Raw genomic sequence first — 19,457 nt, 5'->3', positions numbered from 1 at the left:
TTAGGATTTTAATGACAGATAGTAATGTCTCAAAAGTTAATACATATTATTGTCTGATGTAATAGATTTTATCAAAAAAACTAAAAACAATTTATTAACAATTAGACAAAAAAGTATTCTAGGATTCTAATGATAAATAGGTAGAATTCGGTATACTTATGTTAGTCCCTGCAATGACAGCTGAACTGTCCGTATATAAGAGTATAAACTTACGACAGTTACAACAGCATGAAATCCAATTTTGTCCACCTCCATAGTGTGGTGGTTAGCACATTTGGCTACCAAGCTAGAGGTCTCAGGTTCCATTTCCGGAAAGGTCGAAATAAATTTCATGTGATTCTTCACTCTGATATTTATTCAACATCACCCTGGATTGGTATCGGAAGTGCACTGAATACCTTGGTCTCTTGTTATAAACAATTTAGATAACACTGTTTCAATACGATGCAGCGTCCTTATGCACCATTACGTGGTGATAAGAGTTAGAAGAAAAAAAACAAAAAACAATTAACAAACTAATTGACTAACTAACCATCACGCCGCCTCTCCGCAGGGGTAGGCAGAGAGAAATGCCACACCACTCTGTCTTTGCAAACATTCTTCGCCTCTTCCACGTTCATGCATCTCCTCATACATACCCGCCGATTGTTTCGACTCCTAACCTGACCACAGTATTTGGCATACTTGATTGTGCCAAGTTTTTCTCGATCTTCCTCTGCTCCTTTTTCTAATTAAATGCGTCTCATAAATTTGTTTTACCGTTCTTTCCTCACTCATTCGTTCTACATGTCCAAACCATCTCAACACACCTTTCTTAATTTTATCAATAATGCTTGTCTCAGCTTTGCATTCCTTCCTCGCAAACAATTGCAATGACCGTGATAATCTAAGAAATATATTCACAACTTTCACTTTGAAAAAAAAAACTTGAATTCTGATACTATATACTCAAAAACATTGTGGCTACTTCTCCGGCAAAATGTGGCTAACATCTGTTTCATAAAGATCGCTCAAAATGAATTTGTTTCACTTTAGAGTGATCCGGATCGCTCCAAAGTGTAGGATGTTTTCCATATCGCTCATTTAGTGCGACAATGGCGTAATTACACTAAGAGAAATATTTCAGTAGATGCCATTCAGACATTGTAGCAACAGAAATGGCGCCATTTTACAAAATTTTACAATGACGTTTGCGCCATCTTGCAGCATTTCACCGCAAAATCAATTCTGTCAATGCTTCTCCCAATGTAAATAGTCTTTCCGCACATTTTAATTATTTAACATATTTAATTTGTTTTTAAAAAAACCTGTAATTACGTCATTGTTGCTCCAAATGAGCGATATGATGTGTAGATTGAGTAGATTTACCAAGACCGAATGATCTTTACGTGGCTAGCGTTAATGACACTTTACCCGGGAACGGTCGGTACAAGATTTAACAAGTTGCGAGCCTAGCACTTGTTAGTATGAAGCAATATATGTATGATTGAACCATGTACTATTGTATGTAAATACATACAATATTTTATTTGCTTAAATGATACAACATTTTGAGTGTGTCTAAATACTTGTTCACAAATCTGTATTATTTCCAATTTTTCATCTCACCAATAAATGTCTCTAGTGAAGTTCTCGTGATTCAAGAACAAGGTTTCAAAATTGGCTCATATATAAAACTTCCAAGAATTTGAGTAGTCTGGTTGTCAATAATGGGTAGAATTGGTGAATGTTACACGTGTGTAAAGTGATCGCTTAAACCAGCCTATGACGGTCGTCAGCCCCGTAAATGCCCAGACTTCCATATTCTTCTTCATCTTTGATGAGATATCAAAAAATAATATGCTTAAATGATCATTATCATGCACTAATAATTGCCTTAGAAAATAACCTTATATTTACATATAGCAATAAATAATATTTATTACTTTTATGTAAGGGAACGTCCTCAAAGAAGTCTATTAGGAAGTAACTGCCTGTATTTTATACAATATGTACAGCTGAGGGTTGACAAAGAATTAGATTAGCGTATATACGCTATATACAGATATATACAGATATATATCTGGCCTAGCTAACTCAAATATGTGAACACTTGTCCATGGTAACTAATTTAGAAAAGGATAAATGACAATATTACTGTAAAACCTCAACTTAACGAGTAGTCCATCTCCTTAGTATGTCGCTCACTCCTTTCAACAATGTCATATATCAAAAAAATTGATTTTTCAGATCGTTTTTAAAGTTTAGAAATATAATAAAATGTTTTAAAAATAAATATCAAGACTTATTGAAATTTTTACTGTGTAACAGATCTTTTTAGGTAAAACCTGAATGTTTTTTCTCCATTAGAAAATATTCAGTATGTATAAAAAAAATAATTAAACAATACCTTTTCTTCAAAATGCAAAAACAACACTTTCTGCCCTGTAGCGGGTAAATATTAAGTTAGTACATTTTCTGGGCATTCCAAAAACACGCACAACTGAAAATTGATGATATTTTATATATGACGTTGTTGAAAGGAGTGAGCAATGTGTAATGGTTGGCGTGTTTGGCTTCTGTGATGAAGGTCTCCGGCACGATTCCCAGGGAAACTATGTGTCAATGAAACATGAAGCAATGTCTGTTAAGCCGCATTTTTGTGGGATTATCTTCAGTTGGAGCTATTCCCATTTGAAAATGACCTTATTCCTAGTAAACTGACTAACTAAATAATAAAGAGGTAATTTAGCCGAGAATAATAATTTGTATATAAAGTAACCATTTTAAAGAGTAACCGCATTTTAGAGTTTTAAATTTGTATGTTTTCTTATATAAAAATTCTGGAAAGTAAAAATCGACCGTAATAGAGAGGTGACTGCTGTTTAGAGATGACTATTCATTGAAGGTTTTACTGTATTTGGTTTCAGCTGTAACTTGATAATCAAAATGAAGTTATTTGTGTTTCTATTATACATATATTCTAAATGTATTAGGTTGGTGCATAAGTAACGTCGTATTTTTTAATGAAAACAAAAATGATTTTTTTCGCATATCCTTTACTAATTTAGTTAATTACATATTTTCAACTTTTGTCCATCTTTCTGTCAACTTTTTAATCCCATTTAAATATAAACTTTCGGGTTTCGATGCAAAAAACTCCTCTGACATTTAAAAAATTCACAAGGGCTCTATATAGCGCAACTGCTAACGGTAAACTTAATAAAATGATAGAAAAAACCCTCCTTTATATGATACAAAAACAACATACGAACAAGTGTTCACACAGTTGGAAAAAAAAAAAAATAAATTCCACAGATAACATAAACATAAAAATACGACTTATGCATCAGCCTAATATATTTACTACCTTGAAATGTAACATTGACACCAAGAGGGAGAGAGCGCTTATATGTTTCTCTTTGAGTATTTTTGTAACTTTAATTTTCGTATTTTTGTAACTTCAATTTTCGTAATATGTATTACAACTAATAGTAAGATATAAACGATCAATAATTCTAAATTTTGATGTATAACTTATTAAAGAAAAGAAAAACATAAAATTAATTGGTTTTTTTTGTCAGCAAAAAACATATTTTGCCAAAATGTGTCTGATACTTTTATGACATCAGGTCAATTATGACATCAGATCCGAGGGACCCGGTATTTTTCACCATAGTACCGAAAGCCGATTTATCGGATTTTGGTTACCCAACAATCCTTTAGTTTATTTACTTATTTCATCAATGACTTTTACCACAGCTGACATGTTCAATATTTGGTTTTGTGATAGTTCGTTATAAAAACAGTGAAACCTCTATCTATCGTTTTTAAAGGGACCTATTAAAATAAACTATGAATGCGGGAAAACAATGAATGTGGGATTAAGAGGTCAATGCGCAGGTAGATACGTCTGAGTAAAGATACCGTCCTCCCAATCTGCATAACCATTCATAGGCTAAAATTTTAAAAAGAATACATGTTTCAGATGCAAATGAATTTATTTAAAAAAAAATACAAACCTGAATAGAATTTTAAAAAATACTTTTTTTTAACTGTTTTATTTTCGTAAGTCAATAGTAAATTTTAGGCTTTGCAAATAGTATTTTTTTCAGCATCAGTTATTGAATGTGCGTTGTAGAAAGTTTTCTTTCAAAGAGTGTGCTCGCTTCTGGGAATGCAGGTACAGGCAGCGGCTCCTTTTCATCAATATCGACCTCTCCTGCTATCTGTTACACGAGCTTTCGATAGTTTCTATCCCATACGTTGCCGTTAAATGTAAGAAAATTGGAAATGATGTAAAAAAACAGACAAAATGTATCAAATATGCAGCTTAATTCGAACGATAAATGCAATAAATGGTGATAGAGAAACGATCGATGCGGTTTAGTTTAGTATGAAATTAAGTCGGGATAGAAGAAATAAACGACACATCTGGGAAAACGATTATTCGCGGAACGATAGATAGAGGTTTCACTGTATATGCGGTCTCTCTCTCTATAAGCGATAATATGGGACTATTAAAATTACTAGTAGAATATTTATTATGTAGATAATAAAACCATTTGTGATTGTAAATTTTTATTTATATTTCTAGTTTTATGTATAAAATGTTTATATAAATACAAAATTGTAAAAATTAACAACACTTATTAAATACCCTGTAATCCTTCACCTCATGCCCATTTATCTCTAGAAATGCAAACTTCATAATTTGTGAGATTCACAATAATGACAATTTATTATATTTGTTGAAAACAATATTCCACACTTCGCAACAAAATATTTCTTGAACCCCCAATACCACTATTTCTTAAAACCTCAATTAACACTCAACAGTCTTGAAAGAGTACATACCACTTTTCCTTAAAATCTACTATGACCCGTGTTTCGATGCATTCCGCATCATTTTCAAACACCGTATGATGCGGAATGCTTTGAAACACGTGTCATAGTAGATTTTAAGAAATACTGATTTTATTTTATTTTATTTTATTGGAAGGAAAAACCACAGTTACAATACATGATAAATCAAAATACAAAAAAAAAAAGTCTATAAATGAGAAGAGATATGAGATAAGGATGGGATATTTACTAAGTAAAACATTAATCAAAAATGGATAGATTTTACCACAATTGCCGAATTAACTAATGAAAAGTCTTGAAGGAGACCTAGGTATTTTTTTTTAAATATCTAGTAAAGTAAATTAGAATGGTTGTTAAAAAAAATTGGGTAAAAAAGCATATTTTTTTGTCATAAGGGTCTTCTTTTTGTCATAAGTTTCATTTGGTCTACACAGCTTCAATTTAAAAAAAATAACTAGAAAAATAAATGACAATGATTTTTTAAATGATCAAATTAATTTGGCAGTCACTTTGTGGTTTGTAGGACAAATCTTTATTTTTAATTTATGTTTTACTTGGTAAATACTGCTATTTCTTAAAATCTATTGTGACACGTGCTTTGATGCATTTTGCGTCATTTTCAAACACCGGAAATAGAAATAAAAATAGGAAACAACTCCAAAAATTCATTCTTCAACATCCCAAGGATCAAATTATCGTCTGGAAGATTAAAAGTAATGAGAATAAATACATAGTGTGTGCAGATTTTTATTAAAACATATGGATTAGTAGCGTAGGTAACCAAAGTATTTTTTTTTAAATAATGTGATGTCATTTATATTGATTTATGGTAGATAAGATAAACATTCCAATGTTTCATTATTTATTTGTATATCTGTAATTATTTATTTTATTATAAAGTAAAACTGATCGAAATAGATTTAAAATTACAATATAAAAAAATATAATGCCCGCATATTTATATTTACTAGGCCTATCCATATTGTTCACAGTACGCGCATATTCAGGAGTAAAATATGTTACTCCATATGAGTAGTCCACTTGCAAACCACGTTTTGTAAAAAAAAAAAAAAATATATATATATATATATATATATATATATATATATAATAATAATAATAATAATAATAATAAACCCTTATCCGCACCCACTATTATATATATATATATATATATATATATATATATATATATATATATATATATATATATATATATAATAATAATAATAAACCCTTATCCGCACCCCAATGGTGCATAGGGCACTGCGTCATATAAACGCAGTGTTATCTTGATCGTTTACACATGAAGGAAAGGTGATCAGTCCTCCGCTACAGGTACCAGTCCAGGGTAATATTGAATAAATATGACAGTGAAAAAATCACTTATATTTATTTTACCCCCCTTGGGAATCGAACCCGGGACCTCCAGAATGGTAGCCGAGCGTGCTGACCATTACACTACGGAGGCGGATAATAGATATATTTATATATTAACGTCTATGTTTAACATAATCTGCAAAAACAAGTTAAGCAAAGAATAAAATGGAAAACAAAAATTAACACTTAACAAAACTCGCTATGCCGATCGACAGTTTACTTTAAAAAATCTCTCAAAAAAGCTTGAATCGGTAGAAGATTAAATTTTCTACCGATTGTCGCCATTGGCTATATATATATATATATATATATATATATATATATATATATATATATATATATATATATATATATATATATATATATATATATTTTTAAATAATATGGTTTGCAAGTGGACTACTCATATTGAATGTTTGTTTGCACAAGACATGCCTCTGATGCTTGTCATGTGTATATGTGCTAATAATAAATAAAATAAAAATGAATCTAAAATTATGACTGTTATAATTATCAAAACAGATCTTTAATTTAAGGATTTTTTTATATCAATAATCAAAATATTGTAGCTACATTTTATTTGAGATTCAATAAAAATGGATTTTAAAAATAATTCTAATAATGATCATCATTGCATACATAAATTTATTTATATAATAATTGTATTTTATTCTTATATTGTACATGATATTATTTTCCAAATTATTAATTAATTAATTATTTATTTGTCACTTGGCATACATAAAAATTAAGTATTTTGAGTAACATGGTTAATCCTGGTAGAATGGTAGAAGTGTAATATTTATTTAGTAAATATTTTTTAAATTGGTCTGGGTGTTTATGATTGATTTTGATATTTTCCCAATTGTTACTATCCTACCTTCAGATGAGCATCTAAAATAGAGCATCAATCAAATTTGACAAACTGGTCTTAATAATGACAATACATTTAGTAAAAGAGTATTAAGCTCTGTTTAGCCTCTCATGGATCTACACTGATTGACCAACGAAGCCTCAATATAAAAATGCATCAGATTTTTTAACATTATTTCTCCTGCATTTCATTTTAATACCTTGTAACCTATAAACTAAAATTTATAACAATTGAAAAATAATAAATTATCAGTGTAAAACCATTATTCTCTGTGTCAGAAAAATTTTGGATTGCCGGCTTCGTCCAAAAGGTGACTATTGACATCCGTGAGTTGTTGCGGACCTTCGCCTACTTTTGTATGAATCAAATATTGCAATAAATTAGAATCATGTTTATCTATGGTTATTTTGCTTCTTATGTGTTCCGGTAGAGGTTTGGGATCTTCCGGAATGCCTTTTAAGAATTCCACATCTTTGTGCAAATCCGTGGGAAATGTTTGCTGAATTAAAGTCAGCGCGAATGGAACTTGGTCTTGGAGCATGTAAAGACAAGCATTTGGACCCGCGTCGAAAGTGTACGCGATTTTATTGCATCCCCACGCATCATTGTAGTTGTGAACCATGTCGATGATAGCGTGTGATACCTCATTCATGTATTTGAACGGTGGATATGTGTCCATACAAATGGAATGAAATTGATTGCTATCTTTCATGGTGATTTCGGCAAACTGATCAAAATCTTTATTTAAAATTGCTTTTTTGATCGCCAGAGTGCGTTCTGGAACGCACTTCTCGACGCGGATTTTTAATAGTTCTGATGTAGCAACACTGTCGCGCATGCCGTTTGTAGAGCCAATTTTCTTCTTTTTATCGCTTACAACGAGAATAAGAATTCTCATGGAAGGCCAGTGGTTAGCCGGCGCTATTTGGGTGGCTACGGAGTCCGATCCGTCTTTCTTGGTCCCCGCGTGCCATTGTACAAAGCCGCCATACACGCTTCTACACGCGCTCCCTGACCCCAAGCGAGCGATGCTGCTTATTTCACCTTCAATTTTGTATAATTTAGCGAGAGTAGCTACCAGGCAAGCGTATCCGGCGGCGGATGACGCGAGCCCCGCCGCAGTAGGAAAGTTATTCTCGGAACAAATATGCAAATTCCAAGAGAGAAGATCAGAGTTCACGCTCGATTGTTCCGCGGCCCGCTTCTTTATCTCTTTCACACAATTGAGCAATCTCGAATTCTCGAAAGATTCTTCTTTTTTGTTGAGCCATAATTTATTCTCTTTTAACGTGGCACTGGATAAAATAGTCGTCTTGGCGCACATCACGTCCGTCGTGAGTGTGGCGCTTAGCGAATCATTCAATGGAATTATGAGCGATTCGTCTCTTTTCCCCCAATACTTTATAACGGCGATATTAACGGGGGCGATGCAAGTCACTAAACTCATTTTTGAAATATTTTTTTCAAACTAAACTCGGAGAGAACTTTGACACACTTCCGAAGGCACTTCGAGACTCGATAAAACCCGTTCCAAGTTTGACAGTGACAGCGCGACTGACAGTTGAATCGAATTGAATAGATTTTAGTGAACCAGAGATTATTTTAGAAAACCATTGACAATAGAATTTGATCCAAAAATACAATAAAGTCAAATATTATGATAGTAATTTTAGTACTATAAGTGAAAAAAACCAAACAAAAAAACATAAAATATAACAGCTCCTTGCTCTAATGATGTCTTTTTTCCTCGTGATACTTTTGACTATATAGGTGTCATTTTGTATTGCAATTATTTGAATTTCGTGATTTGTTTGTCTATGTCATTTCGAAAGTTCGAAAAAAATCGTTGGTAAACGAAAACATTTTGACGTTTCATAAAAGATTGCGTTTCGGAAAAGTGAAACTTTTGCATTTTACCAAATCTTATAAATATAAGCGTAACTGCATTAGAGATATTGCTGGATTTGTGCACCTTCAAACTGTAAAAATGAAAGAAAACGTTTTTCCACCCGATTTTCCTCAAACTAAAAAACAAGTGCGATTCAATACTTCAAAAATGTCTTCACCATCTGATCACCATTCACCGAGACCTTTAGTTGACATTCAGAATGTGCATAAACCTCATGACCGATGGCAGGAATTCTCCAAACCGACATTTCATCAAGAGGAAGCGAAAAAATTCAGTCATTTTATACAAGACAGTGACTACTTGCCTCCAAAAATTTTTGACAAAGATTTTTCTGATAGTAGTCCTAATATCTCTCTTCCTAGACCTAGCGAAGACTTAGAATTGAGTATTCTCGACTCTTCAGACGTATTTACGAACGGAAATGATAAGTTTCAAAACAAAAGTGAAGAACAAACAAATAGATTCGATGCAAAAATGTATGAGAATGATATGCCTTACTGCTTTCCGCCTACGAAAATGCCCCTGCACAGCGTTTACAATCGAACCCCGTCTGAAAAACTCTTCAATTTTAATCCAGGTATTGTTATTAACTGTTATTAATATCTTCGGAAAAATAACTATCAAACACCATGATTAAGTTTCTCATAAAGGTGGGGACTGACCGGAGTTGTTTAGTCAGTACAGCAAGCCGAGCGCTCCATCCATAGCTTCGGATGCTCGCCGTGAGCGATTTTACGACGTTACGTTACGACGAAATGCTCCGGATTTATATGAAAAAATCTGTGTTTGATTTAAAATACATAAATTCTACAAAAGAAACGTCAAATCTATAAATAATGATAATTTTAACATTTGTCAGTTGTATTTTTTTTAAATTATTTTTTATCTATTTATCAAAAAAAAAATGTAATATGAAAATAAGATGTTATTCTGAGAAAAAAATGTAAGTCATTGAAATTTTAATACAATTTTTTTTCTCTCTTAAATTCCCACTATGTTACCTGTCAGGATGCTATTAAATAAATGCTAGAGTGAAATAACCTCATCCGTGGTAATGCTTGCGCTAACTGCTGCACCACATTGTTTCTTACTATGAATAATTTTATTAAATGTACAGTTTTTCAATTTTAGGATTAGTTTCATCGGCAGCGCAATCCAAGAAAGATTTCTGCGTGGAAAAACCTGATTCTGATCCCGCTTTAGGCTTCTTCACACTTCCAAACTCTGCTGGGCTTTACAATGATAAAAAAATGTCCACAGCACCTTCGCATAAAGTGGCGCTTGCTAAAACTAACATAGCAACTCAAAATACTTACTCGGGAATGAATCAACACGCTAACAAAGAAAACTTTGTAAATGTCCCTCAGAATGTACGCCATCAAGAATCTAGTTCTCAAAGAGGTCTTACGACTGGTTTTGACCACAAATTGCCAGCTAATCCTCCGTCGTGTGTTACCCAGAAACACACTACTGCTTATAATCTCCCATTACAAGTTGCGAGTCCGAATCAACATTTTAATGGACCCAATTTTCAAAATTTACAACAGCAATTTGGATTTGAGCGAACCGATTATAGATCACATGCGAATAACAGAAATAACTGTTATGTCAATCAAAGATGCGCAAATATGAATAATGTACAGGCCCCCGATTGTAATGATATGATTACTTGTCACGGAACGCACACTTGTCAAGATTTCAGACAAAATTTTCAACCACCATGCTCTGGAGGACATCTTTGTAGCAATCCAGTTGTGCAAAATTGCAATCAGAATTTAATTTCCAATACGCCAGAGATTACTAGCGGTTTGGAAATGAAAAGAAAAGCGATAGAAGCGAGAGAGAAACAGACAACTGGAGCGGTTAAAAAAGACGTGGAAAATGTAGTTTCGCGTAGTTTAAAAAATGACGAGCCGACCGTCTCGGATCTTTACGAAATTATCAAATTACAGAACCAACAGTTGCAGATTCTGCAGCAAAGAGTAGAAAAATTATTATCAGTCAACGAGTCGAATCCGGCCCTCAAGGAACAGGGTCACAATCAACCGAAGCCTCTTGCCAACGGAGTCAGTGAGAATTACAATCCTACGCAGTCTAATGACCAAGTCAATATGAATTGTATCGAGCATATTTCCATAGGTGTAATGACCAGCTTCGAGTTGGTGATGAGCTCAAATTACGTGAACAAGAGAAGTGTCACTTTCAACCCGCAGGTCAACTGTGACAGACAAAAAGATGAATGCGTGCAAACGTCGCAAAACGTTGCAAGCAGCTGCAATCAGAGCCCCGGTTGCGGTAATTTCCTAGATGGGATAGCTCCGTGCAATAAACCCTGTTTGGCGAATAAAGCTTCGAAAACACCTGTGAAAACTGCCGTTGGTTCTGACAAGGTTTTAGTTGATGATGGGGCTCAAACAGATTTATGCACTCCTAAAATGGGCAATGGGAATCGGGTTTTGAGAAAATCACCGCAATTGAATGGAAATTTGCCAATTCCAGAGTATAATGAAGAACTTTACAATGAGTAAGATTATTTTTTATAAATTACCACAAAATAAATTGACACATCGTTGTCGGGCGGTTTTTTCATAAACCCCGACCCTACATATACTCAGACAGTCTACCCCCCGACTTTTAGTATACTAATCACAAGTAACCGCGAACCCGATTCCCATCTGTACAAAGTTTTTTTGAGGTCTCTCTTGCTCTACCAAAAAAAACGCTTATAAGCATCTCCTGCTTATAAGAGAGATTTCTCTCCCTCTCTACTTTATGATATTCTTCACAACCTCTATTCATCCAAAAACTTTTTACCCTTCTGATCATGATCTATCCACTTCTCAAAAGAGAACACTTTTTATTCCTTCATATTACACATCACTTTTCAGTAATCTCTGTTGTATCTAAACAGACAGACTTAACAGAATTAATTCTTCATGTAAAAAATGCACCATCTCTAATGGCCTTCAAGGAACGCCTACTATCTATCCTCGGAACACTAACTGTTCGTCATATCGTCTTCCTTGGTTTCATCTATCTCTTCTCCCCATACTCACCTGATCCCACTCCCTTTATTTTCCTTAACTTTATTAATTTTACAGTTACATCAATATACAAAATTGTAACTATTTTATCAAGATGTTTTTATTGATATAACATATCGCTCACTCCTTTCAACAACGTCATATATAAAAAAAAACTAGATTTTTCAAGAGATCGTTTTTAAAGTTTAATAATATAATAAAATGTATAACAAATAAATATCAAGCCATTTATTGAACTTTTTACTGTGCAACAGATCTTTTTAGGTAAAACCTGAATGGTTTTTCTCCATTTGAAAAATATTTAGTATATTTAAAAAAATAATTAAACAATACCTTTTCTTCAAAATACAAAAACAACACTTTCTGCCCTGTAGCGGGTAAATATTAAGTCAAAAATATGCCGCTTTTGCTGGGATATACATAGTACATTTTCTGGGCATTCCGAAAACATGCACAGCTGAAAATTTTAGATTTTTCATAAATGATGTTGTTGAAAGGAGTGAGCGATATGATGATAAAACATTGATAATGAAGTCTGAGCATTTACAGAGCTTACGACCTATTAGCTGGTTTAAATGATCACTTTACATGCTGTGTAACATTCACCACTCTATCCATGATTGACAACAAATTTTCATTTGCTACTCTTTTATCATTCATTATTTAAAAAAAATCATTTTACTCTTGTCGATAGTTATCTACCAACCAATTTAAAGCAGCCACATAAGGTACGAAACATGACCAGTATCACTTGTCTGTTTTTGGTTGGTTGGAAGATATTGCTTCTTAGCGCTAAGCCCTCTCCAACGTACATGAGAAGTTTAATAAATAATTATGTTTTACAGAACTGAAAATGAATGCTCGCAGCCAAATATCGGATGGACATTCTATAACAACGTTATGGTTAGTCATAAATTTAAATAATAATTTTATTTTGTCTATGAAAATGAACAAATCAGAAATAAACATGTGGGAACTATATATGGCGTCTTTTACGGACTATGAGATGCACCTTTTTCTTTTAAAAAATTGCATTCTAAATTCAGGTGCTTATATTCAAAATTAAGATAAAATAACAACTGTATACTTTTTTCCACATTTATTTTATTTGACTAGTGTTCGGGTTTTGTTGCTATCAACATCACCAGTCTGATGATGTTGGTAGTGAAGAAACCCGGTTATTGGTCAAATCAAATAAAAATGGAGTAAACTATTTCAAATAAAATAAACATAAATATAAAATGCAGTTCCACCATCAAATGTCAGTACAAAACTTAAATTGAATACAAAGATGTCCAGTGTTCGATTTCAAATTCCCGTCAGTCTTAAAAGTGGCCGACCTCTATCTGGTAACGTTGTAGTATGTAATGGAAATTGTACAGTAAAAAAATGTGGTCCACCACATGTGCATTTCTAGTACACAAAAACACCCTACAATTGTGTAATGCAATGTTTTCTGGGGTAACCCCCCCCCCTCCTCACTCCAACAAGGATTCCACAAGCGCCCCAAAATTTTAAATTGGTAACAGCATTTTGGTTAGAAAAAATATTTTTTAATTGCTGAAAATTAAGGTGCGTCTTATAGTTTGTAGTGTCTTATTCAGTGGAACCACGAGCATAATTCATTCTAGAATCGTAATCGTTAAGCGAAACATTTTTTGTTTTGACTAGCGCGGAATTCCCGGCTCACAAGTGAATGTCGTGAAAAAGGGACTTGCCCTTTCTCTGTAATTCGTTAAGGGAGCTAATATTTTCACTTTTTTTGTTGTCGCTCATTATGTGAATTGTCCGTCATGAGAGGTTCCACTGTAGTCTGTAAAATACGGTAATGATATATGAATTGGCTATCTTCTCTAAAAATGTAAAATAGTGCCTTTGTACATTTTTAGAACCGAGTGAACAACATATTGCATAGTCCTCCGAGTGCCAACAGCTCTCCCAACACGATACCTCAAAGGCAAGTTACTGCCACGCCAATGCAAAACATTGTCACCACAAACAGGTAAATATAATTCACCATGCTACCCATGATTATCAACTACACTACTCAATTATTTTTTTATTTTATTGTTATTTTTAAAAAAAAATGTGTTTTTTTAAAATTATTTACACAAATATTTCAATTTCATACTATTACTGTGAGCCTAAGCGGCTATTATTAGAAATAGGTATCTAATTGTGGTAGAGTGGGTTCGAGCCGAGAAACTCTGACTTAAGAGTCTCCGACACTAACCACGGGACCACAACCCGACACAAACGTTTTTGGAACTCTTACATGTATAATTAATCTCACGACGCTGTACATATGAGTTCATAAGAGATCTATATTGGATTGAGAACCCTTTTTGGATGTTCGCAAGATAAGAACCTCAGATTATATTTACACACTGGGAAATGCTTAAAAATTATTTTAAAATTCATTCAGTTTATATTTTTACCAGTTATTTGTACAACATTTTAAGTATGTTAAATATTATTTGTACCTGTATTTGAGACTACATACCTAGGTTTCCAGATTCTTCTTCATCTATGCCGAGATATCAATATTAAAAAAATATAGCCCCTAAGGGCGTTTGTGCACTACCCGGAATTTTACCGTCCGGCAGTCCAGTTTTGAAAAATGAAAGCAAACACGACAGTTTAGCGTGATCAAATTTACGCGCAACGTGTTCACGCACCGATCCAAAGTAAGATGGACAAAAGCACAAGCCAATCCTAGCCAATCATGGTTTTAAAACGCTAACTGACGTGCCGGACAGTGTAGTGTACAAACGCCCTAAGTGTAAAAAACCCAGTTTCGGGCACACTCAAAATGTTTCATATTTCTCATCACCTGTGTTCAGATATCAATACAAAAATTGATGTTCTCAATATTATTAATATTTAAAGCATTTACTTTGTGGTTAGTCATTTTTACTTACTTATTTTTTTACTCCTGCCTCCGTAGTGTAATGGTCAGCACGCTCGGCTACCATTCTGGAGGTCCCGGGTTCGATTCCCAGGGGGGGTCAAATAAACAAGTGATTATTTCACTGTAATATTTATTCAATATTACCCTGTACTGGTACCTGAAGCGGAGGGCTGATCACCTTTCCTTCATGTGTCAACGATCAAGATAACTCTGCGTTATATGACGCAGTGCCTTATGCACCATTGGGGTGCGGATAAGGGTTTTATTATTATTTATTATTTTTTTACAAAAATGTTAATAATACTAGAATGTATAGTGAGTGGTTATATACTAATATTATTAACATTTTTGTAAAAAAAATAAGTAAAAATACATATTCTATTCCAGGGTGATTCCCGAGCCCGCCTCGGTCCCTGCTCCGTACCGGCAGGAGCGACCCGCCTCGGAGCTCAGCCTGCACATGCGGCAGCTGGCCTGCAAGTACAACATAAGGCCCGCGGGCGCCGACACTGCGCCGAGGGTCCTCCAGCCCCCGCCGGCGCTGGGAGACGCCAGGAACGAGATGTCCCTTGCCACCATGCAGTACATGCAGAGGTACCAGCTGCTCTCCGGTTGGTCTCCTCTCTGCTACCTGTGTGATAAACACTCTTGTATTTTTTTTTTGGATTTTCAAACCATTGTTAACCCTTAGAGTGCGAACCGTCGATAGATCGACTTTCTATCAATGCGTATAAAGTGCGGAGCGTCGGAATCCCGACTATTAGTCTTAGCGCGCGCATGTATAACGTTTTTAATATGTTTATAACATTTATAAATAACCGTTTAAAATTATTTTTCTGTGAATTTAACATTGATTTTTGTATTTTTTTTATGTAAAAGTTTTTTTATTTCTACTTACAAAATGTCAAATTCGTTAAGTAATGATGATGAAAAGGAATTAGCAATTTATGCAAAATATGTGAAAATTAGCTCAGCACTATAAGGGTTAACATTGTGGTATGATAATGTAACACTCTACATATCTTATAACCATTCCCTAGACGTGTCTACAGTCCATAGTTGTTTTTTTGTATAATAAAAGCATTGTTAACTTTGTGTTATGGTAATATAACATGTCCGCCTCCGTAGTGTAATGGTCAGCACGCTCGGCTACCATACTGGAGGCCTCCGGTTTGATTCTCAGGGGGGTAGGGTGAAATAAATATTAGTGATTTTACATTGACTATTTATACAATATTTATTTAATATTATCGTGAACTGGTCCTTGAAGGGCATGAGTGATCACCTTCCCTTAATGTAAGGTACGATCAAGATAACACTGCGTCAATGCGATGCAGTGCCCTATGTACCATTGGGTGCGGATAAGGGTAAGATGTGTGTATGTTATTTTAATATGTATTTACAAACTAGATTCCTTAACCAAGAAATGCTATGGTGTTTTTTCTTTACAAAAAATTATTTTTGTTCTTTGTTTTTAAAAAATAAAATTAATATAGATATGCATTTTTTTAATGGTACCGTCTTTCATTCTTCTTCTTGTTCTTACATCCGATGATGCGTAGGGCACTGCATAATTAAAGTAGTTCACAGATTATTTTGAAATTTTTATACAATATTGCATAGCTAATCACTCTTATCCGTTACACCACGAAGGCGGAGAAGGAATCTAGTTTGTAAATATTAAAATAAAGCGGTTGATTTAAAAAATAAATAATTCGTAATACTTTATTTTTATTTTTAACAGTATCAAATGACCATCATCAGCAGCAGTTTGGTGCACCCATACCCGACTACATGGACTACCGGCCGCAGCATCACTTGAAGCCGGCATACAAGAATCCTTCCCGGATACTGGACATCACGGCTCTCAAACAACAATCCAAACTGCTGTGAACCCCTACAACAATTCCCAACTCGATGCTGACAATCATCAGTATTTTATTTCAATAAGTAGTGTAAAGACAGATTAATTTATTTGAAAACCATAGATAATATGCTGATGTATTTATATTTTATTGACTATTGACTACCAAGTCACGACCTTACTTAGTAGTAGTTATATGTGTTTATGGTTTGTACATATTTATAAAATAAATACAATGCAGCTAGCTCTCTGCAGAAGAAAATCCAAAACGTCAAGAACGTACACTTTGACAAAGTTTTCTTTAGAATGGTAAAAAATGAAACTGTTTTTCTAATATTTTTATTTGACTTGATTGCACTCACCAAAGTTTTTAACATATCGCCCACTCCTTTCAAGAACGTCATAATTCAAAAATCGACAATTTTCAGTTGTGCATATTTTCAGAATACCCAGAAAATGTACTATGTCCCAGCAAAAGCGGCATATTTTTAACTTAATATTTACCCGCTACAGGGTAGAAAATGTTGTTTTTGCATTTTGAAGAAAAGGTATTATATACTTATTTTTTCAAATAAACTAAATATTTTCAAATGGAGAAAAAACCTTCAGGTTGTACCTAAAATGTTTTGTTGCACAGTAAAAAGTTCATTAAGTGGCTTGATATTTATTTTTAATACATTGTGTTATATTTTCAAACTTTATAAACGTTCTCCTGAAAAATCAAGTATTTTGATTTATGACGTTCTTGAAAGGAGTGAGCGATATGGCAGTTCCATCCGAGATACAAAAATGGTTGTTAAGAATGTCAGTAATGGTTGTTATGTGTTACACATTTTATGAAACATATTCTGACACCTTATGCTCATTTTTAATTAAAGTTTTACTTTGTAAATATCACTATTTTAAATAACTTAAACTTAAATGAAAAATGTAGAAATACTATCTCAAAATTACTGCTGAATCAATTAATGACCTCATCCTCATTTTATATTTATATTTTTACTTCGATCAGCTCTGCTGTCTTGTTAAATCCATTTGTTGTGCTCTATACATGGACCATTGATGTACTATTTGTGAAGAATACATAAATATTTACTATAATAGAACATTTAAGATCCTGTGGCAACACACAACAAACGAACATAACCGAACACGCACCGGGCTCGGCTTCGTTCGGCATTCCTCGGGTGCGTGTTCGGTTATGTTTGTTTGTTGTGTGTTGCCACAATCCCACCAATGTTGAATATTTGTTAACAAATAATGCCAACATATTTATGATTACTAAAAAAATATATATTTTGCCAAATTATTTTCATGATTTCCCTTTCTGAATGGCACTATATAAACTATCCGGAATTATTTTCACACAAAGATTACAAAAAACGATCTAATTGCTTGAAGGATTATCAAGTTATTAAATTAAACATTTTATTACATCACCCTTTTGTCCTGGTAAGTTTAAAGAAATATTGTTTGTATGTAAATGTACATGAATATAATAAAAACAACAATAAAATATTGACAATTGTTTTATTTTTAATGATCTCACTCTTACATTATCTTTAGTTATAATCTGACCTAAACTAATAAGTATCATACTCGATTTATACACATTTTGGATTATGTTACTTTACTAAACTCTTTAAGGAGCGACTGTAAAATATACCAGAAGAATGAAGGTATTTCATAAAGAGGGTGTTTGTGACACCACAAATTTACCCTTGCAATATCTGCAAGTATCGCTTGCAACCATTTTGTAGTTTCTTGCAAAAAATATACATGTATTTTTAAAATTAAATTTTTATTATCTATTAGAAATATCAAAAATTTTCTGTTATTCGTGCCCATGTTGCGCATAGGGCACTGCATATAATCGACCCAGTGTTGACTCAATATTTGAAGGTAGGGTGAAAAGACATATCGCTCACTCCTTTCAAGAACGTCCTAAATCAAAAATCGTCAATTTTCAGTTGTGCATGTTTTCGGAATGCCCAGGAAATATATAATATCCCAGCAAAAGAGGCATATTTTTAACTTAATATTTACTCGCTACAGGGCAGAAAATGTTATTTTTGCATTTTGAAGAAAAGGTATTGTTTAATAATTTTTTTAAATATCATAAATATTTTTCAAATGGAGAAAAAACCTTCAGGTTTTACCTAAAAAGATCTGTTGCACTGTAAAAAGTTCAATAAGTGGCTTGATATTTATTTTTAATACATTGTGTTATATTTTTAAACTTTAAAAACGTTCTCTTGTAAAATCAAGTATTTTGATTTATGACGTTCTTGAAAGGAGTTAGCGATATGAGGTCCATAAAAATGAAACAAATAAAATTTCAACATATATTATTTATCAAATATAAATCTTAATTTTCAATTACGACATCTCCATAAAAGTAAGTATTTATTAAAGTAGGAATAGCATTATAATGTAAATTATAATTTTCGATATCCATTGAGACTACTAGTTTGCAAACGTTTGCAGAAATATGTGCACAAGAAGCTGCAGCGTTTAATAAAGCCGCGCATAATAATGCCGGCCTAGATACGGCACCTTCGTTGTCAAACTCGAAGAATTCGTCCATTCCATCCACGACGATAGTCCGAGGAATAATCTTCCAAGTGTGG

At 33.3% G+C, this 19,457-nt stretch overlaps 2 protein-coding genes across 3 annotated transcripts; one reads left to right on the top strand and one right to left on the bottom strand.

Annotated features, from left to right (window-relative positions):
• Positions 1 to 6,980: 6,980 nt before the first annotated feature.
• Mvd (mevalonate diphosphate decarboxylase) lies at positions 6,981 to 8,649 on the bottom strand. Its single transcript, XM_088263640.1, has one exon. The coding sequence runs from the start codon at positions 8,544 to 8,546 to the stop codon at positions 7,374 to 7,376; it is 1,173 nt and encodes a 390-aa protein (XP_088119766.1). The 5' UTR covers positions 8,547 to 8,649; the 3' UTR covers positions 6,981 to 7,373.
• A 292-nt stretch (positions 8,650 to 8,941) lies between these two features.
• Positions 8,942 to 18,325, top strand: LOC148307310 (uncharacterized). 2 transcript variants are annotated; one of them, XM_088263710.1, is made up of 6 exons: positions 8,942 to 9,585; positions 10,140 to 11,532; positions 12,898 to 12,955; positions 13,942 to 14,054; positions 15,351 to 15,574; positions 16,708 to 18,325. In XM_088263710.1, exons 1-6 carry the CDS (start codon positions 9,087 to 9,089, stop codon positions 16,854 to 16,856), a joined length of 2,436 nt encoding a protein of 811 aa, XP_088119836.1. In that variant the 5' UTR covers positions 8,942 to 9,086; the 3' UTR covers positions 16,857 to 18,325. The 2 variants fall into 2 exon arrangements, with proteins under 2 accessions (XP_088119836.1, XP_088119837.1); XM_088263711.1 differs by having other exon boundaries at positions 15,351 to 15,557; positions 16,708 to 16,850.
• Positions 18,326 to 19,457: the final 1,132 nt, after the last annotated feature.

This window comes from Brachycentrus maculatus, unplaced genomic scaffold (genome assembly GCF_059751285.1).
Source record: "Brachycentrus maculatus isolate JH-2025_06_01 unplaced genomic scaffold, ASM5975128v1 h1tg000202l, whole genome shotgun sequence".
NCBI lineage: Eukaryota > Metazoa > Arthropoda > Insecta > Trichoptera > Brachycentridae > Brachycentrus > Brachycentrus maculatus.
Note: the sequence above shows the minus strand (reverse complement) of the source record. Positions and strands in the feature narration are given on the sequence as shown.

Coding starts and splice junctions, on each gene's coding strand:
- Mvd (XM_088263640.1), bottom strand. CDS start 8,546: ATGAGTTTAGTGACTTGCATCGCCCCCGTTAATATCGCCGTTATAAAG.
- LOC148307310 (XM_088263710.1), top strand. CDS start 9,087: ATGAAAGAAAACGTTTTTCCACCCGATTTTCCTCAAACTAAAAAACAA. Junction 12,956..13,941: donor CATTCTATAACAACGTTATG/GTTAGTCATAAA, acceptor GTACATTTTTAG/AACCGAGTGAACAACATATT. Junction 15,575..16,707: donor GAGGTACCAGCTGCTCTCCG/GTTGGTCTCCTC, acceptor TATTTTTAACAG/TATCAAATGACCATCATCAG.